At 42.4% G+C, this 26,909-nt stretch overlaps 1 protein-coding gene across 11 annotated transcripts in view; it reads right to left on the minus strand.

Annotated features, from left to right (window-relative positions):
- Positions 1–224: 224 nt before the first annotated feature.
- Positions 225–26,909, minus strand: part of birc6 (baculoviral IAP repeat containing 6) — a 193,601-nt gene continuing 166,916 nt past the window's right edge. For 6 of the 11 annotated variants that reach the window (XM_037542196.1, XM_037542193.1, XM_037542189.1 and 3 more), the window contains exons 71-75: positions 25,424–25,585; positions 25,031–25,108; positions 23,212–23,400; positions 3,632–3,766; positions 1,021–1,200 (exon numbers count right to left, since the gene is read on the minus strand). In XM_037542196.1, coding sequence (XP_037398093.1) covers positions 1,021–1,200; positions 3,632–3,766; positions 23,212–23,400; positions 25,031–25,108; positions 25,424–25,585 — 744 coding nt within the window. Of the gene's footprint in view, positions 1,201–3,631; positions 3,767–23,211; positions 23,401–25,030; positions 25,109–25,423; positions 25,586–26,909 lie in introns of all 11 variants that reach the window. The other 5 variants (XM_037542199.1, XM_037542191.1, XM_037542197.1 and 2 more) reach the window with 1 other exon arrangement.

Genomic DNA, 26,909 nt, shown 5'->3' on the forward strand with positions numbered 1-26,909 from the left:
TTTACAGGACTAGCAATAATGAGCTTATTGGGGAGGGAGGGTGTAATTATTTGATGATTAGTGCGCAGCTTCATTAATATTAATGAGTAATCATTAGCGGGAGAGATAAACAGAGAAAAAGATGAGAGGACCAACAAAGCAGGGCAGCAAAGCAGCGCATGAAGGTCTGCACACACACCCCATTCACGCTTCACACGCAGAACCACATTAATTTATGTATCTGATCAAAGTAAAACAGGTTGCATTTATTAAACTTGCAGTTTAAAATTAGTGAGAGGCAAAAAAAAAGGGATGATTTAAACAGCCTGTACAACAGCATCCAGGAATCATAGCGATTAAGAATCTCCATCGCAGCCTTTATTGAAGTTTACAGGAGTTTTGTAGAAATCAAAGAAGCAAATGTCATCGGGCAACCAGAGGCTTCCTCAAATCCGGAGAGAATACACGTGTGTGGGTTTGCTCTTAAATAGTTTCCTTAAAGAACGACCAATATATTCTTCGTTACAGCGGTCCTCGCGCTAACAGTCAGGAAAGAAAGGAAAAGGAAAAACAAAAGGAAAACATTCAGTAAACATTCTTCTCTAAAGGCAGTTCCCTCATATATACTGTGATTTCCTCTGTAATTATGTATACATAAACAAGTTTAATAACATAGCAATCAGTGGTTATTTCACAATTGGAAAAAAAGCACAAAAGGTTTACACTCTTTTACAGGTAAATAAAAGATCGCTGTGTTTTCTGTCCACTGTTGGTTTCTCCTCCGTAAGGGAATAGCAGAGTTCAGGGGTTTCGCCTCTTTTTCAATGCGGTTCTGTTTTCGTCGTATTTCGTGTCGTGTTTTTTTTTCCGTCCTCTCATTTTATACTATTACATAATTCCATTTGTTTTTTTTTTTTTACATACAAATATTGACAAAATGACGTCTTCGCCACTGAAGCCGCCAAGTCTATCTGACGTGAGCGGATCGTCGTACGGAGGCATGGCTAGGGGAAGTTTTTTTTTTTGGACAGTGGCGGAGGCTCATAGCTGCCCGTCGCTGCAGTGGGCGTCCGGACTGTCGCTCTGTTTCTCCGCTTCCTGATCGGGCAGCTCCTTCACCAGGAGGGCGGCGCTCTTCTCCGAAAACTCCTCGCCGTCTGGCTCCAGGCCTTCTGGACAGGGCAGCTTCAGAAGCTCCTCCCTCAGCTGGGCTGTGTGCCTCTGCATGAACAAAAAAAGCACCAATTTGAAATAAAACTTCCTTATAAAAGGTTTACGACCGGTTTCAAATTAGTTTGTGATTATTTGGGTCATAAACACTTTAAAAATCACCAATAAGCAGTTATAACACACGGGGACGGTCATGGGTTGGCCGGTTCGATCCCCTGAGCCGACAGGATGAGACTGAAGTGCCCTTGAGCAAGACGCCTAACCCCCAACTGATCCCTGGGTCCTGCGGATAGGGCTGCCCACTGCTCTGGGCATGTGTGCCCACCACTCACTGCGCCCTAGAGTGTGTGTGCTCACTAGTGTGTATGTGGTGTTTCACTGATGGGTCACTTAATCTTAATCTTAATGAAAAGGGCAAAAGTGAGTTATTATATCTGATGAATACGTGATGAAGCTGACAGGTTTACAAAGTGAGGTCAGGAAATAAGAAAATCGGACTAATATTGTGAAATATAACTGCATAACTCTATAATATTTAACTGTATAAATGACTGAGTTCACTATTAGACAAACAAGGTCACTGTGTCACTTTTGATTTATAAACTTAATGACTTTAGGGTCTTTACGCCCCAATTAAAAACTGTTAATTCAACTGACCAATAACTCATTTTAAACCCTTCATGAACCCTTTATAAAGGTGGTCTTATCTTAAGCCCTCTGAATGCCCTGAAGCCGCCAGCAGGCCAAAGGTTTTTTAGCCCCTGTAGTTACTAAATAGGTCTGAGTATGTAACACGCCTGGGGTTTTAAGGGGTTAATCAGACCCAGATGTGTTCGGTAAACGCGTACAGGTTGGATTTGATCTGATCCTTTGATCTGAGAACTTGGGGAGGGGGGTGCACCCTATCCTGTGTTATAGGTGTCCTATAGTTTGCGTTTTAATGGGGAATATTTACTTCGACAGCGCTTAAAAAACTGGCTATGATAGCAATTCATAGGCATTCTGGCATTTCATAGCTTACAGTGCATGTATATCTCTCACTTGTATTTATATGGGGTCCCCTGGCTCCTGGGGTCCCCTGGCTCCTGGGGTCCCCAAGTGTTTGCCTATCTTCGGCAGTACTAAAAAATGCTATAATGGCAATTAACCCCTTAAAAATCCCAGGTTAATCCATATTAAGGCTTATTATTCAGTGACTATAAGGACTTCAATGGAAACTAGCCGAGTTATAGAAGCGTGTATTAAACGTGTGTCGTTGGCTATTTAAGGGGTTAAAGTGGCACCAAAAAATCTTCCACAGTATGTCCTACAAATGGAGTCAAACCAGCGGGATTCTTTGGATTGGCACTAAAGTGAATTCTATAAAAACAGAGCAGGAACTAATCTCAATGGCTTTTTACACACTTCTGTCTGTTTGAGAAGACTGGAATCATATTTCCTATTAATAATGCTATTTTTTTATTCAGTAGTAACTTGTACAGTATAATAATATAAGCTGGGTGCAAGGAGGCATTTTGAGGAACAGCAAGAAGTTAAAAAATAAATTTTAGTATTATGAAAAAATAATATGCCGTCAAAAATGTCTTGCTGAATGATCTGCCTTTCAAAAACAAGGCATTCTGGATATAATCTGAGTCTAAATGTTACAGAACCCGCTCAATCATAGAAACATCTACAGCTCATTCTGGAGGTCCAAGGCATCTAAGGCTTTGTTCACATGGCAGGAAAAAGTGGCCCAAAATCGGACATTTTCAGCGCCGATTTGAGACGCTTTCATCTGTGGTACGGAAATGCGGCATCCGATCTGCGGCAATGCGACTTGGTCTGAACAGCCAGATCGGAATTCATGCCACTTTTACATCAATTCGACTCGACATTCGTCATAATTTGGGCTGATGTTTCTCTAGAAAAAGATCCAAAACCCCAAGACATTCCGAACGCGGCCGCAGGAGAACGAGGCTGCAGCGTCAGAGAACAGTTAAAAGTCTGAAAGCAAAGTTTAAAGAATCCGAGGACGTGAACCAAAGAAGTGACCGCGCCCTTTTTATGGCTCGAACACATTCTAGGTGATGAGCCCAGCGGTCAGTCAGTGACGCTTCATGATGGCTCCTGTGATGCTGGTGAAGATGAAGCTGATCCTCCGGGAGCGACTGGCGTTCGTTGGCAGTCGTGGTTGTTTACCTCTGGATGAGCCGTGTGAAGCTGCGTGACGCTCACGAGGGTCAGTTTAGGAGCTGATCTGTTCAGACTGACGTCGCATACAGATCACATTTAAAGGATTTGGTGAGAAAATCAGATTTGGGCCACTTTCACCTGCTTGTGTGAACGTTAAAAGTTGTAGAGCAGTAGCAGCTCAATAGAATCAGTTTTACATTTATCTGCAGCAAAACTGATTTTATATCATTCAAAGTCCTGATTTCAAACCGGTCTGGGCTGATTGACCGACTGGGGCGGGCGCCTCTATTACGCAATAGTGTGTTACCTTGAGTGCCGCTGCGTGGTGCGACATGGTGCGTCCCACTCTCTTGTCGCTGCTGTACTGCTGAATGTCAGAGATCCACTCCTCACACTGAGCCATGATCTCCGCTCGCTTCAAGTAGAAGTGCTTGTGGATCACCTGCAGACAAATGTTACATTTGAAACCTACAAAAAAAAGCACTTTATAATGTTCTTGCCATATTCAGACAGACTGCAATACACTCCACAACCAAGTATACTCCAGATACTCTGTTCTTCAGTGGTCAGGACCCCCATGGACCCTCACAGAGCAGGTGCTATTCGGGTGGTGGGTCATTCTCAGCACTGCAATAACACTGACGTGGTGGTGGTGGTGTGTTAGTGTGTGTTGTGCTGGTACGAGCGGATCAGACACAGCAGTGCTGCTTTAGTTTTTAAACACTGTGTCCACTCACTGTCCACTCTATTAGATGTAAAGTCAGAGACGACAGCTCATCTGCTGCTGCACAGTTTGTGTTGGTCATCCTCTAGTCCTTCATCAGTGGTCACAGGACGCTGGATATTTTTGGTTGGTGGACTATTCTCAGTCCGGCAGTGACACTGCTGTGTCTGATCCACTCAGACCAGCACAACACACTAACATCAGTGGTGGTCAGAATGTTATGCCTAATATTCCACTGCTTTTATACAGCAGCTTCACTCTCCCGTTCAACGCACTCTGTATGCTGAGGGGTGTATATGATGCAAGTCTTCGTTTTACCCACACTGAAGTTCCAGGTTTTCAGTAAACGGGAGCTAGACGAGTGTGCACGTATCTGATCATGGAGCCTCTGCCTGGGAAAGCAGCTGGAGCTTTAGAACGCTGGACTCTGAGCCCTGCAGTTAGAAGGACCCCCGGAGCCAAATCCCAAAGCGTACAACTCCAAACCGTCAATACAGAGTTAAGACCCTGTGAAATTCCACGCGCAGAACTGCGTTCATTGAAACTGCTTCAGCCAGGAGTTGCGAAAAAATGAATTTGCGGGCGAAACTTGTACGCAGAGAATTCTGAACGGACGGCCCTAACTAGATATTTAATAAGTGAAAAAGAAAAAGCAGAAGAAAGAGCGACGTCTGAAGCACCCGACCCATCCTCCTGACTCCTGTCCAAATTACCTACAGGCTAATAGAAGTGCCTGTCTCCGAAACAGAACAAAGGCAATCGACTTCTCAGCAATGATCGGAGCCACTCTGCCCTGAGCTGATCACCTCACTCTCACTACCTACTGTACCATGATGCAATGCAGCCTCAACTCTGCCTCCTCCAGCCGTCTCCCAGGCACGGCAGCAGCTACTATGCGGAGGCTGAAACGTCAGAACAGTCACTTTTCTTTCACTCATTTTCACTCATCCGATGACTTCGCACTATTTTTAAAGCACTAGATTTTCACAATTCCTCCTTTTTTCCCTTCACACATTTAGCTTAAACCTCACGAGGTGTTCAAGGCAAACAGACTTCCGAATACTGTTTCTCACACTGTCTGACGGAAAAAGAACACATACAGACAAACCCAGGCTGCTGGACTGTTTTTAGCTCTGACATACTTTTGTGCACATACACACACACACACACACACACACACACACCCACCCCCAAAAAGTTAGGATGCTCTGGAAAATGTAAATAAAAACAAAATGCAATGATGTGCAAATCATTTAAACAATATATGTAATATATTTAAAAATAGTACAAAGACAACACATCAAATGTTGAAGCTGAGAATTTTTAAACTTTAAAAAAATAAAATAAAATGCCCATTTTGAATCTATGATGCCAGCAACATGTTCCCAAAAAGTTGGGACGAGGGCAACAAAAGGTTGGTAAAGTTGTGTAATGCTTAAACCAATGTCAGTGGTTAACTGGCAGCAGGTCAGTAAATAAGATCCATCCATCCATCCATCCATCCATCCATCCATCCATCCATCCATCCATTTTCTAAGCCGCTTCTCCGTCAGGGTCGCGGGGGGTGCTGGAGCCTATCCCAGCGGTCATTGGGCGGAAGGCAGGATACACCCTGGACAGGTCGCCAGTCCATCGCAGGGCAAGTAAATAAGATATTTTCCTTTAAACATATGGTCTACATGATTTGCATATCACACACACATTTTTTGCATATCATTACAATCTATTTTTATTTACATTCTGCACAGCATCCGTTTGGAAATTGGTTGGATGTATATATATATATGGAACGATTTATGCATCTCATTCTTGTGCCACCAACTGGGCTACATAAGCTTTCTTTACTCATTAGCTATTATTAGACCTGTCAGGGGTTCTGCTCTCCTAAATGTTATTTAGCCCCCCTAAATAAACGTACATCATTACTTCAAATCATTTATAGCTTTTTTCATTCATTCTTCATTATTCAACACGTCAACGTGTCTCCACATTCACAACGTACTGTAACAGCAGGTAGCAGTGCTGTAACTGGGGCAGGTGCTGCTCTGATCTAGTGCTGCCTTGGCTAGAAACTTTCCAACCTAACGTAAGAGGAGATGGCAACCCTCTGCGGTTTAGCACTGTAGAAAACTGTAACGTCTGGTTCAGCCAATAGTACCAGACCTCATGAGCTGTAAGCCTATCACATAACACGTAGGAGAGGGTATCTGCTGCTATTCGCTCTGTGACAGTTGGCAGCCGCTGAAGTTGTGAACCCAAATAAAACATTGGGTTCTATTCAAAATACATCATATCATTGCTGTTGGAACAAAAGTCCATTTTTTAAATGAATTAGCAATTTTTTGCAAGTAATTTTGTACTATTTATACTATGTACTGGATGGATGGATGGATATTTATAATAAACATATTTGCACACAAAGTCAGGTTCACAGGTACGGTTACCTTTGGACATACATAGTCATAGTTACCAATGGACATGATAGAATAGGGGGGGGGGGGGGGGGGGGCTGCTGGGTGCATGCGTGGGTGCATCCTGACCAGAAATCAACTAATGGAACCTGAGGATTTGACCACTGAAGTCAAATCACATTTCTTGGCCAAAGACACTGATATAAAATACAGATGCTTTGATTTATAATCAAGAACAGACCCCATATCACACTTTCAAAGAAACAAAGCAGAAGAAAAGACTAGACGAAGCTTTAATACTCTTTCACAGTCTAAGTGCAGAGCCCCCTGGTGAAGTTCTCACAGAGCCCCCTGGTGAAGTTCTCACAGAGCCCCCTGGTGAAGTTCTCACAGAGCCCCCTGGTGAAGTTCTTAAAAATCTAGTGATGCCCCTGAACCTAGGACCTGGACATCAAACATGCTTTGGCACTATTGCTTTAAACTAGCCACAGAGACCAAACACATCAGGTCAAGAACATACACAGAGACGGAGCCAAACCTACAGCGAGTGTGTCCCGCAGTTTAACACAGCCAACGAAAACCTTTGCTTTGGCTCGTTGGATGACATTTACTCTGACAGTGACAGAGGATTTACACGTCCAGGTTCAGGGTCACTTCTGGCTTCTAGGTTTTTCTCTGAGCCTAAGCTTCCCACAACTTCAGGCAACAAGTTCAAAATACTCTGGTATCTACAGGATGGATGAACCAAATAACGGTAAAACGGAAACACCGAGCACGGAGTTGTAGTTCACTGCAGCTGCGGATATAAAGGCTGAAAGTGAGACGGGCAGGAGAAGGTCAAGCGGCCTGACATCACACTGATTACGTGAGGAGACGTTAATGCAGAGAAAAGCTGATGGCGTGCGTGTGAGAAAGAGAGGGAGGAGAGACGTAGCAGGGAGAATAACCCCTCAGCGTCTCACTGTGTGTGACTTTTGGTATTTGGCATGAGCATCCATCACACAGGGGACGTGGAGAGCAAGTGTGTAAACATCTCAGAGTCACTGCACACACACCGCACACACAAACACGTGTAATCAGATTAAGACGGCTTGACAAATGACCTTTACCGTGTGCGTTGGACACACATCGCCATGCATGCATGCACTCGCAAGCAATCAAAACACTGCAACACTAAACATTAAATTAGTCCGTAAGGTAACGAGGAAAGACCGTTCGTTTAAAATGACGTCTGATCGCTCTGAACATAAATTTCTCTGCTGATTCGTTAACAGGGAAACACAACGTCGACAACATAAACACAGCCATGTTATTTACTATCCAAAAAGGCCAGGTTACCCACAAATGTTTTCAGAATTTTATATCCCTGCTTTTGGAAGAAAACCTTACATCTCCATTTTTGTTGTTTTTCAGTTTTTGACATATTTCAAAAGTGCCTGTTGCTCTTTATATTGGGTGTAAATTTCATGATGAATGGACTAAAAGAAATGAGCCAAAATGACCTGGAAAGACGTCTGGTTCCATTGACTTGCATTAAAAGTAAAGTAGGTTTTTTCCTTGTCCTGTAAAGTTACCATGTTGGAGATACGAGGTTTTCGTCTGTCAACAGTGCCATGTAAAGTCGATAATAACGAGAAGTTTTCTTTGGTGTTTTTTCATTATAACACCCTGCATGTGGCTCTCCACCACGAACGCCTTTTTAAATTTTTTTTTATAATTTTAAAAGTATTTTTTCAGAAGTATTTTCATTCTGATATTCTAATTCTAATATTAGCCCGTTTCACACTGCAATGTAGCGTATCTCTGCACCTTATTCTCACGACCTCATGTCCAGAAATGAGTGCTGTGCCGGTGCACTGTCCAGTCTGTTTACTGTGTCTAATGTCTGTTTAATTTATTTATTTATTGTTTCTAGTCTAATTTTTTTGTTTGCACTCCATGTCTGCACTTTCGCACTTTGTACTTTTTGCTCCGTGTTGCTCCTGGAGGAACGTAAATTCGCTCCCCTGTGTACTTGTACATACACGGAATGACAATAAAAGCCTCTTGACTTGCTCTGACTCTCGTACCCCAGAAACAATCTAAGGGACAGTGGTTACACCTCAATGTTACACACTTCTACACAATTTCACACCAATCATACCACCAAACACACCAATATAAACACCTAATATTAGCCCAGCAGCTCAGAAACCGAGCCCAAGAATGAATGAACTCGAAGCAAAGAAAGGATGCCAGGGGTCCAGATCAAGCAGGTTTAAAAGACCGAGCACCTGGGGACATTTCAGTTTTGAATATTTCAAGTGTCCACATCATGTTTCTAGGTGTTATTCTGAATAAGTAATGGCTGGTTCAGGTTACAGCACATTTTTTAATTTGGCCCTTTTACCGGTTGAGTTTGACACCCCTGCCTTATAGGCATCAAACTCTTCAGATGTCTGGTTCCCATTAGCACCATGAACAATGCTGACTCTCTATGACCGAGCCTTTCACATTAACCCACTCTGAATCACACTGTTCTCTTACTATCCGTTCAACTATGCTGAAAGTCTGAAAAATCACTGAAACTCCCTTTTACAGCAAATGCATTCCCATTGCCCATTTTCTCTGTATTACTCACTTGCTGGACATCTTTGAGTCTTAGGCCCATTATGTTTATACCAGCCCACTGAACTGATTTCATGCCAAACTGTGTAATGAGTTGAAAGTGTAGTTAATGAAGAAAAAAAAAAAACATCATAAATTCTGTTTTGGTTTTGTACTCCAGCACATTGGATTTGAAATTCAGTAATTAATTAGAGGGCATCTACATTTATATAGGCGAAGTATATAGCAATTACAACCCTTTTCATACACAGCAGCACATTTTAAATAACTGCAAACACTTCGCAATTAATGACCGTGTAAAACGGCGACCCACAGGCAGCACCAGACCCCTGGGTATGCTTTTCAGTGATGCTCTGCCAGGCCTGTAATGCAGCAATTTTCAGTTCCAGCTTGTTTCATGGGCTCTCTGCCTTCAGTAAGTGAAACAGTTGCTCAATGGGTCAGGCCAGTGATTGACTCGGTCAGTCAATTTGACATGCCTAGTAGACATCTACACGCCCAGATCCCTCAGCAGGGTGGTAAAAGTCTTTCGTATCCTAGAGATATTCTTCTAGCCTGTGAGATTTACTTCTTAAATAACGCGATGCAACAGTACAGAGAGACGCCAGTTGAACCTCTTCAACTCCTTGGGACCACCGGTGGTTCCAAAATGCACTTGGTCGTGTTCTTCATGACCTTCATATTCCATAAGCTCCATTCAGAAGCTGGGCGTCGTGTGAGGCTGTAGCTCTTCTCTCCAGTCTAATAGACGGTGATGTCATTTTAAACCCTTATAATAAAAGAAGCTGAACTCAGACGGCGTCTCTTCAGTGATCTGCTCTGTAAGCGTATAGTGATATGTGGAGATCATAAAACATGTTCTAATCATTTGAGGGGCTTTTACAAAAAATTTACATTTATTTCATGCAGTTACTGAATAATTTGCCTTATGATTTGGTCGCAAATTCAGAAGGACAAACCAAAATATACCCTGGTCAATAAGAGGTGAATGGAAATATCTAGCTTATATCTACTGTATCTTTGACTAATTAGTTGTTACACATGGTATTATTCATTACTGCCAAGGTACCCCATCAAAGGGCCGCCGCTGACCACATAGGTGACATAAGCAGTGACATCAACATGGTGCATATTGTGCTGGCACTGGTGTATCTGGCATAGCATAGGTTTTAAATAGATTCATGGATTAATAGATTCTGGTCTTCCAGACTCACGACAGTCTGCTTTTTTTGGCACTGACACTTCTTTCATCCTCATGTTGACAGACAACAACAACAGGCCTCAGAAATGAAAGCCACAGCTAGAATCCTGTAGCTCTCATGAGCACTAACTAATGATGCAACAGCATAGAGCTGGCCAATTTTCCAATTACTACATACAAAAAAGGCTCTGAGTCTTACACGGTTCACTCAACCTGGACGCTCATACCCTCAAATTAAAGCTGATGTTCTGCACTTCGACCACATTCATGTGTTTCATGTGTGCTATTTCAGACACAACGTTCCAGAATAGAGATGGCGCTCTTTTGAAAATGCACACAGTGCAGGCCACGAGTAACAACAGCAGCAGCAGCTGTGTTTCTGCAAAAAGAGATTTCTGAGATTTCTTGCTTTAAAAACGGCGACTTTACTGCAGCTCGCAGAGCCTCATGCAGCAGAAATTCTTGCTCCAGCAAAGGCCCAATATACCATTAATGGATTTCTAACCCACTGATTATTACTGCTTATGAGAAGTCCTCAATCAGGTTTCAGAAAGGAAAGCCAGCTGAGCAGGAGTTTAAACACACAGTGTGTGCTGTAGGAGTGACTGTAAGCATCTCTTCAGCTCCTCGGGACCACCGGTGGTTCCAAAACGCGCTTCGTTATTCATAACGTTCATATTCCATAAGCTCCAGTCAGAAGCTGGGCGTCGTGTGAGGCTGTAGCTCTTCTCTCCAGTCTAATAGACGGTGATGTCATTTTAAACCCTTATAATAAAAGAAGCTGAACTTTGTTTTTCTACTGAAAGTCGACCCGTTTTTCCCCAAATCTGGGCTCTAAACTATAAACAGACGGCGTCTCTTCAGTGATCTGCTCTGGAAACATCACTTTTAGAGAACAACACAAAGAGCGGCGGAGATTTTTGGCTTTCAGCAGTAAATCGTAAGCGTGTGGTGATGTGTGGAGATCATAAAACACACGTTCTGTTAATTTTGAGGGGAGTTTTTACAAAAATAAATAAAATATTTACATTTATTTCATGCAGTTACTGAATAATTTGCCTTTCGAATTGGTCACAAGTTCAGACAGACAAGCCAAAATATATCCTGGAGAATAAGAGGTTTAAAAAAAACAACAGAACTTCCACAAAAGCAAATAAGAACGACCCACATTTGTGTACGTCTTCAGAGAAGAGCACATACACATTCTCGTCTTGTAGTCAACACATCAGCGGGCATATAGTCTAATAAAGTGCCACTAACAAACTTAGTGACCTTTAAGGTAATAAAGACCAGGGGCGAGAGAGGATGAGTACTGAACCCTGATCTCTTCCTCCCTCCTGACTTCTCACACAAACGGAGAACACATCCATCTCCCATCCACAGGGCAAAGGCTGAATCACCACTTGTCTTTCTTTCCGTCTCTTTCTTTCCATTTGTCTGAATTTCATTCACTCCTTCCACTCTTTTTTTGAGCACTTTTACTCATTCTGTCTAAGGTTTCGCTACAGATAAAAACAGCCCACTGACACATCAGCTGCCTTCCAACGCATCCTCAGCCATATACATCGCACCATGAGAATGCCTGATACAGGTAAACACACACAATGCGTTACTATCTATTAGCACGAGGTGCAAAACACTGATCCTGGACGGCCAGTGGCCAGTTACCTACTCAAACACACCTGGTTATATTTATCTGTTAATTGGCAGGTTTAGTGAGTGTGTTTGAGCTGGGAAACCTCCAAACTTTGCTGGACACTGGCCCTCCAGGACCGGAGCTGTGCACCCCTGTTTTAGCACTACGACAAACAATAAAATAAATAAATAAATAAAAAACACTTTTTGCTAATAATTAGAAATACAGAACTTATTATTTGAAGCATTAACATTTTAACTGCTTTTATAAATCCATACATACATGTAATTCCTAACCTTTACCAACAGTTTTAAAGGCTGGTGTAAGGAAGGGGTGGGGAAAGAAACAGCATGACACCAGCACCACCCCAAAAAAACAAATAAATAAAGCACTCTGTAATATTCAAGACAGTACTGCATATAATATTCAAAATTTCTTCTAGTTCATAATTTTGGCCCTAATATTTTTTATAGGTGGTTCCCACTGACCTGGTCTAGTGGCAACACTCCCACTAGAACGGTTCCGGTAACTGTTGCCTCTTACTTAAGTAACAGTAGCCCCGTTTACACGCAGCCTAATAATCTGTTTATAATCGGACTAATACCTCTATCAGAATAGAATAATTCCATTATAACATATAAAGTGGAAGCGATTGGGAACGACAGCAACTCAGCCACGAAGTGGTCGGCCAGGTAAAATGACAGAGTGTCAGCGGATGCTGAGGGGCATAGTGCGCAGAGGTCACCGACTTTCTGCAGAGTCAATCACTACAGATCTCCAAACTTCATGTGTCCTTCAAATCAGCTCAAGAACAGCGTAGAGAGCTTCATGGAATGGGTTTCCATGGCCGAGCAGCTGCATCCAAGCCTTACGTAATGAAAAGCATCAAGTGCAGTGGTGTAAAGCGCCGCCACCGGACTCTGGACTTCTGTTCCAACATGACTGCCCACCAGTGCACAAAGCAGGACCATAAAGACGTGGATGAGCCAGTTTGGTGTGGAAGAACTTGACTGGCCTGCACAGAGTCCTGACCTCAACCCGACAGAACACCTTTGGGATGAATTAGAGCGGAGACTGTGAGCCAGGCCTTCTCGTCCAACATCAGTGTCTGACCTCACAAATGTGCTTCTGGAAGAACGGTCAAAAATTCCCATAAACACACTCCTAAACCTTGTGGAAAGCCTTCCCAGAAGAGTTGAAGCTGTTATAGCTGCAAAGGGTGGGCCAACATCATTAAACCCTATGGATTAAGAAAGGGATGTCACTCAAGTTTGTATGCGTGTGAAGGCAGACGAGCAAGTACAATATAGTGTATCTGTCACTACGCACAACTTAAAATGTATTTTTTATTTAAATAAATATTTTAATAAACTAAAATAATCCTGTGCTGCCACTGAACACAAATACATTTCCAGCTGATTTTCTACTGAAAACCCCAAAACAATTTGACGATACGTGTGTAATTACATGCTATTATTCTTTGACTTACAAATACCAGCAGAGCTGCGATCATGCATCGGGAGGGAAAATAAGAAGAGGGTGCGCGTGTGTGATCGATGGCCTTGCCCGTGTTGCTATGGAAACCCGGGCAGCTGTGGCACGATGCTTGCTGGCTCAGGGATCTGAATGCTGTATGGAAGCACAGCTACTCTGACAGGAGCGAAACCCAGGTCACATCCCTTCCCCTCTCTCTCGGATTCTCCATCTGGATCATTTTCTTTCCATTTGTCTCTCTCGCTCAAACACAAAAAGGTCATCTCTCTCTCTCCCTCACACATTCACAGGTGAGTGGTCAGGCAGGACGTACCTCTTAATATATCAGGCTTTTGCAGTACAAGTCAACTTTAATGGAATTCAGAGCTCGGTTTGCCCTCGGAGGGACAGACACATGAGTGCACGGATGAACACACACATGTGTGTGCATATTACCTTTTAAGGAGGTTCCCACAGACCTCTATATCACAGCAGGAAACATTAGGAAATTTGTCATTTGTATTGTGTGGTCGATTACCATGGATAATACCATGGATACCATGGATGTGTGGCTTTACTTAATGTCTCAAAACAGACTTTTAATAGCAGCAGGTGCTACACAGCATATGGAGTTACTGTATAAGGAGAAATTAGGTTGAAAAACACGTGTATTTAAGCTTCCGTGTGTGTGTGTGTGTGTGTGTGTGTGTGTGTATATCGCTGCTGTCAGAAGAAAACCTTATATCTCCAAAATAGTAACTTTACAGGAGAAGGAAAAAACCTACTTCACTTTCAATGGAAGTCAATGGAACCAGAATTTTTCCCGTGTCATTTTGGGTCATTTCTTTTAGGCCACTCATCACAAAATTTACATACGATGTAAAGAGTAACAGACACTTTCAAATTATGTCAAAAACTGAAAAATGCCAAAAATGGAGATACAAGGTTTTCTTCTGGCAGCAACAATATATATGGTGCTTGAAAGTTTGTGAACCCTTTAGAATTTTCTATATTTCTGCATAAATTTGACCTAAAACACCATCAGATTTTCACACAAGTCCTAAAAGTAGATAAAGAGAACCCAGTTAAACAAATGACAAGAATATTATACTTATACGTACACCAGTGACCTTTATATACCATATACACACACACACACACACACACACACACACACACATCACTGCTGTCGGAACAAAACCTTGTATCTCCATTATTGTTTCTCAGTTTTTGACATGATCTGAAAATCTCTGCTACCCCTAACATTATGTGTAAATTTCACAATGAAACGGCCCAAAATGGCTTGGAAAGACGTCTGGTTCCATTGACTTAAACTATAAGTAAAAATAGGTTTTTTCCTTCTCCTGTAAAGTTACCACTTTGGAGATATGAGGTTTTCTTCTGACAACAGTGATAAGTATATATCCATAGGGCTGAATGATCTGGGAGAAGTGATTTATTGTCATTTTTCTCACCAATATTGTGACTGTGATAAGACCAATCTTTCATTTTCTATAAAAGAAGATGCAGCTCCTTTTACTGGCCAAGACCCCCAGCATATCCACTTTTTCTAGCCCGAGACTTGAATGCAGAATGGCAGTCTGCACATTAGATGTGGTTGTGATGCCACAGCACTTGTGTGTTTGGTTGCTTCAGATTGGTCTAACTCATCAACACTCAGCTCACAAACTGTGTTATTCTGCTCAATTTCCAGACTTAAAATTTGGTTAAACTTTCCCAACTTTACACATTGAATGCGGTGGTGGTGGAATAAATTAGGTGTTCACTATCCAGAAAAAACAGGTGATGAATGGTCGCAACTGAAATCCAGGTGTGATTGTTCATAAACATCAACTTGAGAACTTCAACAAAATCACACAGCATGCCCAAAACACTTTTCAGATAAAAAGCTGCGCTGCACACAAGCAGAAACGCCAGCAGTCCTATCAGCATGGCAGCGTTTACATGGCTTCCAGCCACTGTTGGCTGTGCACCGTTGCCAGTCAAATCACAATTGCAATTCTTGAAAGCAAGTGTGGGCAGAATGTTAAACATGGAAAACTATACAGCGCACTGACTGGTAAGTCTGAAGGGTCTAGGGGTATTTAATTAAAATTCAATAGGGTCCAGTTAAAAATTTCCTCAGTGCCATATAGTGTTTACTGAAGTAGCCGAGTAGGAATATCAGCATCTTATACAGTAACAACTGAATATCAGACCAAATAAAGTCCAGTTCGGTCAGATTTCAACAACATTTACTGAACATCAGATCAAATAAAGTCCAGTTCAGTCAGATTTCAATAACATTTACTGAATATCAGATCAAATAAAGTCCAGTTCGGTCAGATTTCAACGATATTTACTGAATATCAGATCAAATAAAGTCCAGTTCGGTCAGATTTCAACAACATTTACTGAACATCAGATCAAATAAAGTCCAGTTCAGTCAGATTTCAACAACATTTACTGAACATCAGATCAAATAAAGTCCAGTTCGGTCAGATTTCAACGACATTTACTGAACATCAGATCAAATAAAGTCCAGTTCGGTCAGATTTCAACAACATTTACTGAATATCAGATCAAATAAAGTCCAGTTCAGTCAGATTTCAATAACATTTACTGAATATCAGATCAAATAAAGTCCAGTTCGGTCAGATTTCAACGACATTTACTGAACATCAGATCAAATAAAGTCCAGTTCGGTCAGATTTCAACAACATTTACTGAATATCAGATCAAATAAAGTCCAGTTCAGTCAGATTTCAATAACATTTACTGAATATCAGATCAAATAAAGTCCAGTTCGGTCAGATTTCAACGATATTTACTGAACATCAGATCAAATAAAGTCCAGTTCGGTCAGATTTCAACGACATTTACTGAACATCAGATCAAATAAAGTCCAGTTCGGTCAGATTTCAACGACATTTACTGAACATCAGATCAAATAAAGTCCAGTTCGGTCAGATTTCAACAACATTTACTGAATATCAGATCAAATAAAGTCCAGTTCAGTCATATTTTAATAACATTTACTGAATATCAGATCAAATAAAGTCCAGTTCGGTCAGATTTCAACGATATTTACTGAATATCAGATCAAATAAAGTCCAGTTCGGTCAGATTTCAACGACATTTACTGAACATCAGATCAAATAAAGTCCAGTTCGGTCAGATTTCAACAACATTTACTGAATATCAGATCAAATAAAGTCCAGTTCGGTCAGATTTCAACAACATTTACTGAATATCAGATCAAATAAAGTCCAGTTCAGTCAGATTTCAACGACATTTACTGAACATCAGATCAAATAAAGTCCAGTTCGGTCAGATTTCAACAACATTTACTGAATATCAGATCAAATAAAGTCCAGTTCGGTCAGATTTCAACAACATTTACTGAATATCAGATCAAATAAAGTCCAGTTCAGTCAGATTTCAATAACATTTACTGAATATCAGATCAAATAAAGTCCAGTTCGGTCAGATTTCAACGATATTTACTGAATATCAGATCAAATAAAGTCCAGTTCGGTCAGATTTCAACGACATTTACTGAACATCAGATCAAATAAAGTCCAGTTCGGTCAGATTTCAACAACATTTACTGAATATCAGATCAAATAAAGTCCAGTTCGGTCAGATTTCAACGACATTTACTGAACATCAGATCAAATAAAGTCCAGTTCGGTCAGATTTCAACAACATTTACTGAATATCAGATCAAATAAAGTCCAGTTCGGTCAGATTTCACCAACATTTACTGTCAGTTTCCTCTTTTTAGATCACGCCATGTGGAATAACTTCCCTCTGACTCACTTTCTTCTCTGACTGCTGTTTCTCTCCTCATCCCTCCCTTGTGTGAGCGTCACTCACTTGAGTCTCACTCCTCATCGAAATGCACAGATCTGATTGGTTGAGTAGTGTCACGTGACATTTACAATGCATGCGATCGGTCTGTGAGTCTCCCTGGGCTGCGCCGATTAAAATAGGACCACCCAGTCGAAATGAAATGATTCTCCATTGTTTATCGGTTACAGGTCCAGGTCCACAGGACAGCGTCTGGGTCCGGACTCGGACCGCGGTCCACCTATTAGTGACTTCTGCTGTAGTCTATTTCACCACTATTTCAGATTACAGCATGAACACTATTGCTACTGTCATCTCAGAGGTTTACTGCTATGGGATTTCATCTCCAGTGCGATTTTAAAGGCAGTTTCCTGACACACGGTATGTCTGGGCACGTTTTTGTCGAGGCTAAAGGCCAAAAACTGAGCAGGACTGAATTCATTTGTCTGTGTGAGAGCGGAAGAGTAAGCCCAGGAACCGGCGGGCCGTTTCACTCCCCACTCTGACGTCAATAACCCACCGTTTATTACTCTGTGCGCGTGAGTGTACGTGCTCGCGTATGAGAAGGAGATCCAGAGCCTCGGGGGGACGCCGCTGTGGTCTGCTGTCTATTGCATTTCTTGTGTGGTAGTATCTGTGTGGGCGTTTCAGCCTAAACCCTTTCACTATAAACAACGTTCGCCTGTGTGTGTGAATGAGCGCAGGCAGTGGAACGAGGCAGAGGCTGTTTCTAATTCTGCTGCGCTTGTGTCCGTCTGATAAACTCATGTTCCATATCCCTGCTGCCAGCTGACGTCACAGCAGGTTCCTCTCGCTCCACCTCTTAGCTGGTAAACACAGAGAACACCACCTGAATGCAGATGCCACACAGGGATCTATATCCTGCAGCTCTAAACTCCACTCAGCTAATCGATTCTTAAAACAGTGACGCAAAGCAATATTTCACCAGCAGTGATTTGCTCAGAGTTTAACTTTTAGAGGTTATTACTTGTTAGCGAAGAACACAATGTAGTTTTATATTAATTTATATCTCCTACCTGTTGTTCATTGTGAAAAAGCAGACCCATCTGAGACCAGAAACAGAAATGTTATTTTGCTATCATTTGAACTGGATATCATTTGAATTTGAAAGTAGATTTCTGCCCTGTTTTTGGCCTCAAAACAAGCAGAAAAAGTCAGAAATGCAGACTTACAGAACTTACTTAATACAATATAATACAATATATAGAATACAATATAAATATAAAACTCATCACCTAATTATAAAAATGTAGTTCAGCCACACAATCAGGGCAGGGTTTCCTGAAAGTCCCTTAGTGTTAAGATCATTATCTAGAAGAGAGAGTGTTCAGTGTGATGCTCGCTCTACCTTTTAAGAAAAATCCTTGTTCTAAGATGCTTTTGGGAAACTGAGCCCTGATTGGTTGAGAAGCGACCCATGTGGTTATTCGAGGTAACAACTGAAGTCTTTATATCATATCGCTTTATGCTGCAGCTATGTAAAAGCTAGCCTGTACAAAACAGATAATGAATACATTCAATCTTTTCGATAATAATAATAATAATAATTTCAATTTATATAGCGCCTTTCACAAACCCAAACCTTAGATCATTTCTAAGGCAGTATTTGACCATTGACTGAACAGCTCATTTGGTCAAATTCTGAAGAAAACTTTGACATCAAGTCTACAATCAGTGGTGGACAGTAACTCAGTAAATCTAATTCATTACTGGACTTAAGTAGTTTTTTGTGTATCTGTACTGAAGTGACTTTTTTCTTTCACTCCACTACATTTCAGAGTCTAATATCCGACTTTTTCCTCCTACATTCTGAGAAATCTGTCGTTCCTTTTGGTTTCTGTGTGTATAAAAACGTAACATGTCAAAACGAAAGAAGCGCAAAGCCAGAGCACCAATCAGGGCCCAGCGGTCACTTTGTTTAGAGCTGGTTTGGACCTGTTGGTCATACCGACCCAGTGCAGCACGCGGTTCAACGTCAGCGCAGCAGCGTAAAACTTTGGGAGAGTCTGTTCAACATAAATGATGAACTAACCTAACTTTGTGTAAATAGAGCTCAATATAGAAATATGTCCACATATGCAGTCGAGACTGACGCGGCTTTTTTCTGAATTTCTACAAACACCAGTTCATTTTATAGTAAATGAGTTTGGGCTGGTTTATGTTTATGAACAGACGCCTACAGATCAACATAGTAAAGGAGCTGTGATCCTGAGTTTAAAGCCAGTTTTTATTCAGCTTAAACTTGGAACTAAGTTGTAAATAAATCTGAAACTGAAACTTTGCTTGTGTGTAAAAAGTGATTTCAGAGCCACTCGGTTCTCCCTGATGGAAACTGTTTACCTTCAGTGTTTTGTGCTTCTGATCATTTTAATAGACGTCAGCATCACTAATTAATGACGTTCTATTAAAAGACTGGTTTACCAAGAGAGACGCTGGAGTATGTAATATAGTATGACACTACACAGTGGAGTATTTTCATCTAAGAGCAATGTCTTTCACATTCGTTATAGTGGACTGGCCATAGGCCACAACTTGGCTCTCTGAAAAGACAACACCATGGTCATTAATTACTGATTACTTTGATCTAAAGTTATTGCACAGCAGACCTGTTTTAATGACTGATACAGCCTGAGCAGGTTAGCATCGTTCTGTTCACACATAATTACACCGCATTTACTGTAATTCTGGACTTAAAATAAGACCAAAAGTCACACTTTGCTGCAGTTTTCAGGGCGAGAGCTTTTCTCCTTCCTTTCCCTGACAGCCCGTGTCATTAGTGGCAGATCAGTAATGTTTGGCATGTGAGCCAAACACTAAAAATACTCCTTATGGTACCTTTAATTCTTCTTATTACGCCCGTGAGCCCTGCTGTCTCCGCCAGCCCACGATGCCACCGGAGCTTAGCTATTCCAGACCGAGGCAGGGGTTGGCATGGCAACAAGGAGAGCACTAGATCTAATGTGCCCTCTGGGTGGCACAAAGATAATATATCACTCTTATTACTGTCCTCCCACGTTGGCATGGATACGATGTGCCAGGCGGATTCGCTATCCACTCCCGGATGGCGTGCCCTGATGCAGACAGTGAGAAATCCTTATTAGCCGCACGTCCTCAGGAGATGGCACTGAGGAAGAGTGCCCGTGTCGGGAGCACCCGCCGGGGAAGGTGGCAGGGAAGGATACGGAGAGTGATTAACGAGCAACGGTTCGCAAAGGCTCGGCTCAAAAGCGGCAGTCTCACGGCCCATCTCCCTGCAGGGCTAACGAGGGACGGTCCCGGTGTCATTACGGCCAAATCGGGGTGGCGCAGTGATTGGGGGAAAGCATATTAGGTGTCGTACGCTCCCACACGCTTTCACGAGCAGAACTATTTCCTAATCTGTGTGGTACACAAATCACTCATTTCTGCGCTCTGGCTTTAATGGCTCTAGGGCTGGTTCCAACGACACACCAGGCGGTTTAGGCTCGTCATGCATTTCCACTGGAATTGGAAATTCTGGAATGGGTATGAAAATTAAGCCATACTAATGGAACTGTGGGCTGATGTACAAACTGGGGTCACTTCACGCGAGTCAGAGTCAAGTCTCTGAGAAGCGAGTTCGAGTAGAGTCTCGAGTCATTAGTAGAGCCTCATTATTAGCTGCAGGCATTGCACTGAACCTGTTAGCTTTGAGACGGCTTCAAATAACACAGTAAATCTTCAGGTGAATAAGCGATGTGCTAGCTAACAAGCTCGTTATCAGAACTGCATTCTAATATGTTTAAAAGTTGTTTCCTTCAAACACCTCATTTACTGCGTGTAGATCTTCTTCCATCAATTTTCTCCCCAATTCATTCGTCTCCGATTCCACCTGCTAGTTGGGACTCCCCAGTCACTACCAGCGGTCGGAGGGTGAAGGCTGCACAGGCTTCCTCCGAGACCTGTGAAACACCACTGCATCTTTTCGAACTGCCGGTCACACATCACTGGACAGCCGAACTCGCTCAGAGGAAAGCGCCGACCACCAGATGTGTTACGTCAGCTAACGGACGCCTGCGCTGACCAGCATCACGTTGAGTGATGGGGGGAGAAGGGGGGCCATCCTACCCACCCAGAAAGAGCGAGGCCAATCGTGCTCTCTTGGACTCCCGGCTACAGACGGCTGCAGCATCACCAGGGATCAAACTCTGATGCGGCCAGTGCTGTAGAGTTTAATTCTATCCATCAGATTGAGAGTTTTTCAATTCACAAATGTGAAAATCAAAATCATACTAATATAGGATGATATAATATAGTAATAATAACCTAATATAGGTGATAGGAAACACGGCAAGAAAGCTCAGATTCCATGTGAAACATTTTGAAAACATAATATTTTGAATCACTTGTGAATAATAGGTCAGCCTTGGGTATCTGAACACAGTACAATCTGGCCACCCCTGGTGGAACTGATCTAGTCCTCAATTCAGAAGCATACAATTGTATTTTGGATGTAAACGTGCAGATGTTTGCAAAGGAACTCCCCCAAACGATAACGGTCAAACACATTAGCTGCTGCTTGAAAGAACATCTCGCCAAAAAGAAAATTACAGTGCTTGAATGGTCTGTCGCAAAGAAACGCCGCGTGATTTTGTTTCCCAGCACAACCAATGGCACAAATGTTCAAATACTTTTTGGGGACACTTCTATGTAGTTTTGACATCAGCAAATATGATGTGAACAGAGACAGGAACATTAACTCTGGCTGCTGTCAGGTAGGCGTGAATGTGTGAGCGGGTATGAGATTTTATTTCAAACAGCCGCTACGTACATTCACTCCTGACACGGTAAGTGAAAGAACTTGCTCGGATGACAATTCCAATATACCTGAATGTCTGACGGCTCTCATGTAACTGAGTGTGTGTGTGTGTGTGTGTGTGTGTGAGTGTGGGTGAGTGTGGGCACATTTATAAATGTGCAACGATTCAAAGCAGGGCTCTTAAAATGGATCAGAGGATAGCATGTTTGCAACTTTGTGTGAGATGTAAAAACACACTGTTTTTGTAAAGTTGACCCCTTTAAAATGATTGACTGGGTGGGAAACAATTCAACTGACCGCTTTGCCACTGTATTTTTTTTTAATGCAGTTGATTGCAGTTGAGTAATGGTGTAATGCAGCTAACAAGTGAAATAAGTTCATGCCTACTTTGCTAAGCAGGAAATATACTGAAGCCTGAATTTTCTCCATACTGCCTACAAGAGTCGCTGCTCTTGCTGAGTCACTGACTGGCTGACCGACACCCACTGTTGAAACTGTGCATGCACGGGCATTGCTGAGATAAACTGCTAGAGGTACTATACACCTACTTGAAAGAAGCGAGGATGTATTAGGGGTAACACTCAAATAACGAAAGAAAGCAGAAAATACTTTCAATTAGCCACATAACAGGTCAAAAATAGGACAGAATATCTTCCTATAAAAGATGCAATGCCACAGTGGAGGCTTGTAAATTCTTGCCTTGCCGTGTATTTAGCAATGGTTTTCTCCAAGTGCCCAATACAAGACCACCAAGTTCACCAAAACACAAACTAAAACAGTATTTTCATTATCGCCCAATTGAATCATCACGATCATGTAACTTCAGATGGGTCAGAAGCTATAAGAAGCTATATAGCTAATTTAGACCTAACTAGGATAGAATTACCAAACGAATCCACAGAGAAAGCAGATCAGCCGCTCTCTTTGGCCAAAACCGGATGCACAACGTGGCAGAGAACTTCACCCGTCCAGGCAGAAATGCCACAGCTATCAGAATGCAGGGTATATTTGAAAAATGTGAAGCACAAATTCTCGTTTTCTTTTCCCCACTGACCTGATTTAAGCTTCTATTACGTATCTACATTAGCTTCACAGCTCGAGTGGGAAAAATGACATTTTTCCTTTTTAAATGTTTTTCCGTTTTTTATTTAAGCGCAGGCGATGAGACTGTTGGTGTGTATGTACCTCTTTAAAGCAGGGTGAAGGGTTGCGGATCTGCTCCAACATGGCCCATTTGACCGTGGCTTGCCGGATGTTTCCGTCGTACTCCCTGGAGCTCTGGGTGCCGCTGGGTGTGCCGCGCGAGCGCTCATAACCCGGCTCATTAAAGTACGGCTCGGCCACCAGGATCAGTGACTGCACTGACACCAGCACCTACACACAGAGACAGATTATGTAAATGTCAGTGGATTACAAAACAGACAGAGCAAGACAGCAATAGAAAGAAATGGAGAAGTAATATGGGGTGGGAAGGGAGTGTGTTGGTCAGAGAAGACAAACAGATTAAAAAAAAAAAAGGTTGTACAATAATTTTAGTGAAACATGAGTACCTCCTCTGATAAATCTCCTTGTTTTTGGGTCACTTACATCAAGGTTAATTCAGGAAATCAACTCAGTTCCTGAGATAAATGGATTATCTACAACAATAAAAATCTTACATAACATCTATCAGGGGATTCCAAACCCCTCATGGAGAGCAGGGAGCTTGACAGAGTTTAGTAACGCTGCTGATAAAGAATATTAAACGATTCCTGTGTCTGAACTGAACATTAGTTTGCCTCTTCCTCTATGACCTATTGGCCATGTCCTGTTCTGTCCAGTGGCTGATTTCCATGTATTGATTTGGCCAGCCGGACACTAACTGGAGTGGTAATCAATGGAGACATCTCTATGAACTGCTGGCAGAACTACAGGACAAAACCCATGGGGAGTGGCAGGAGGACAGTAGAATGTATGTACATAAATCAATATATGGGGGGGAGAAAGAGAGAGAGAGAGAAAGAGAGAGAGAGAGGGAGAGGGAGGAGAGAGAGAAGGAAGGAAGAGGGGTGAGACAGGGACAATCATTGGGTGCTGAGAGAGAGAGAGAGAGAGAGAGAGAGAGAGAGGGGGAGAGAGAGAGAGAGAGAGGGAGACGGGGAGAGAGGAGAGAGAGAGAGGGAGGAGAGAGAGAAGGAAGGAAGAGGGGTGAGACAGGGACAATCATTGGGTGCTGAGAGAGAGAGAGGGGGGGAGAGAGGAGAGAAAGAGAGAGAGAGGGAGGAGGGGGGGGGGAGAGGGAGACAGGGGAGAGAGGAGACAGAGAGAGAGGGAGGAGAGAGAGAGAGAGAGAGGGAGGAGAGAGAGAGAGAGGGAGGAGAGAGAGAGAGAGGGAGGAGAGAGAGAGAGAGGGGGGAGAGAGAGAGAGAGGGAGACAGGGGAGAGAGGAGAGAGAGAGAGGGAGGAGAGAGAGAGAGAGAGGGAGACGGGGGAGAGAGGAGAGAGAGAGAGAGAGGGAGGAGAGAGAGAGAGGGAGGAGAGAGAGAGAGAGAGGGGGGAGAGAGAGAGAGAGGAGAGAGAGAGAGGGAGGAGAGAGAGAGAGAGACAGAGAGAGAGAGAGAGGGAGACGGGGAGAGAGGAGAGAGAGAGAGGGAGGAGAGAGAGAGAGAGAGAGGGAGGAGAGAGAGAGAGAGAGAGGGGGGAGAGAGAGAGAGAGGGAGACGGGGAGAGAGGAGAGAGAGAGAGGGAGGAGAGAGAGAACTCCAAACGTATGTGTGTTTATATCCTACTCTCAAACATAAGTCTATCAGTTTAAAGTTTTAAACCAACATTTTAAACCACAAATTTCTCCTTTTGTTTGAGAAATGTATTTTTTATAATAAATATAAATTATAAAACACTGAATTTACACACACACACATATATATATAGACATCTAATGTAAGAAGCATTTTATACCAAATCATAACTTTATTTCTTTAACTCACTGCAGAAAAAGTCCTGCAGAAAAGACAAAGAGACTGACCTGTAAAAAGCTAGAAGTCTGAGGATTCCACTTCTCCTCCGGGCGGCCGTGCCAGGTGTTCAGAATGCTTAAACATACCTGAGAATCACAGATCAGGAGAGTGAAAAAGAATGAAATAGGTGAAGAACAACAGCGGAGACGCCCCCCCTCCCTTCTTCTAATTCTTCACAGGTTAAAGAAAAAGTCACGTGAAAATTAAAATGCACCATTTCACCAAGGCTAAAGTAGCCAACGAGTAAGGTCAAGCAAGCTCACAGTGCAAACTGCATATATAAACAAACGTTTCTAATTCACATCTAAAGAAAATGGATAAATAACTATTAGACAACAGTAGTAGCCAACTTGGTGTCTTCAAAGTGTTACATCAGCCTTATAGACAACAGCCAGTCTCACCTTGCCATCATTGTAGAGATTGGGGTTGAAGCGGACGCTGTGGCCGCCTGTGGTCTCCAGGTTGACCAGTGGAGGGGAGTTGGGGTAGTCCTGCGGGAAATACACGTCAAACTCAAAACAGCCGTTGGCGTAGGGTGTGTCCGCCGGCCCGGTTATCAACACCTGAGAAAGAGAGCGAGAGAGCGACAGTTACTTCTTAATCTTACTGGGACTGAATCAACCAACATTTCGCCAAGTTCATCACATTTCTGATTTTCCATGAGCAGAATCTTTAACTCATCAGACCCAGAAGCTCCTAAGACAGCATGAAATTGCTTTACTAAAGCTTAAGAAATGGACTTCAAACAGAAAATAGCAGAGCGAGGCTCTAGGTGACATCAGAATTAGTGCTAGGTGACAAAGAAAATCCAGCATCTCCATATTTTCTAAATTTCACAGTATATTTAAGTTCAGATCATGCCTGTTGATGAAGCCAACACAGTACTGGAAACATTAACCGGACACAAACTGTCAGCTGACTCTTTATCGATGTAGTCTTTATTATGAACTGTTAAAACAACATTAAGCACCCAAAGATAAAGACAAACTCGAATAATTTAAACTAGGCATTTACTATCCAGCATTACCGCTAAATCAACACTGCTGTGCGACAACACTGGAACAGAGCAGAGAATAAACTCTGTTACTCTGAGACTTGTAGCAAGACTTCTCTCAACTATCACCTGCACTGAGGGTTGAAGTTGTGTCTCCATCGTTATTAGTGTTGCTACTCTTAGTGTACAGCGTCTCACTGACGAGGGTATATCTTGCTTTGTCTGTCTAAGGCAAGTTATTCAGTAACTGCATGAAATAAAAATTTCGTTTTGTTTATTTATTTATATATTTTTTTAATAAAAGCTCCCCTTAAATTAACAGAACGTGTGTTTTATGATCTCCACACATCACTACATGCTTACAATTCACTGCTGAAAGCCAAAAATCTCCGTCGCTCTTTGTGTTATTTTCTAAAAGTGATGTTTCCAGAGCAGATCACTGAAGAGACGCCGTCTGTTTATAGTTTAGAGCCCAGATTTGGGGGAAAATGGCTCGACTTTCAGTAGAAAAACAAAGTTCAGCTTCTTTTATTATAAGGGTTTAAAATGACTGCACCGTCTATTAGACTGGAGAGAAGAGCTACAGCCTCACACGACGCCCAGCTTCTGAATGGAGCTTATGGAATATGAACGTTATGAAGAACATGACCAGGTGCGGTTTGGACCCACCGGTGGTCCTGAGGAGTTTACGAGGTTAAAAAAAACCCCAGCTTGAGGACGTGCTCAGATCATCTGTTTTTAAATATTGATCTTTTCATTGGGGACAATGATCTGACACCAATCTCTGTCAAATGGATCCTGTCAGTCCATCGTTTCCTATACTGACCTCTTGTACAGTTCAATCACAATTTGGTTCATGTAGCTACTACCTGACTGACATAAGGGCCATTATA

This window comes from Pygocentrus nattereri, chromosome 10 (genome assembly GCF_015220715.1).
Source record: "Pygocentrus nattereri isolate fPygNat1 chromosome 10, fPygNat1.pri, whole genome shotgun sequence".
Lineage (NCBI taxonomy): Eukaryota > Metazoa > Chordata > Actinopteri > Characiformes > Serrasalmidae > Pygocentrus > Pygocentrus nattereri.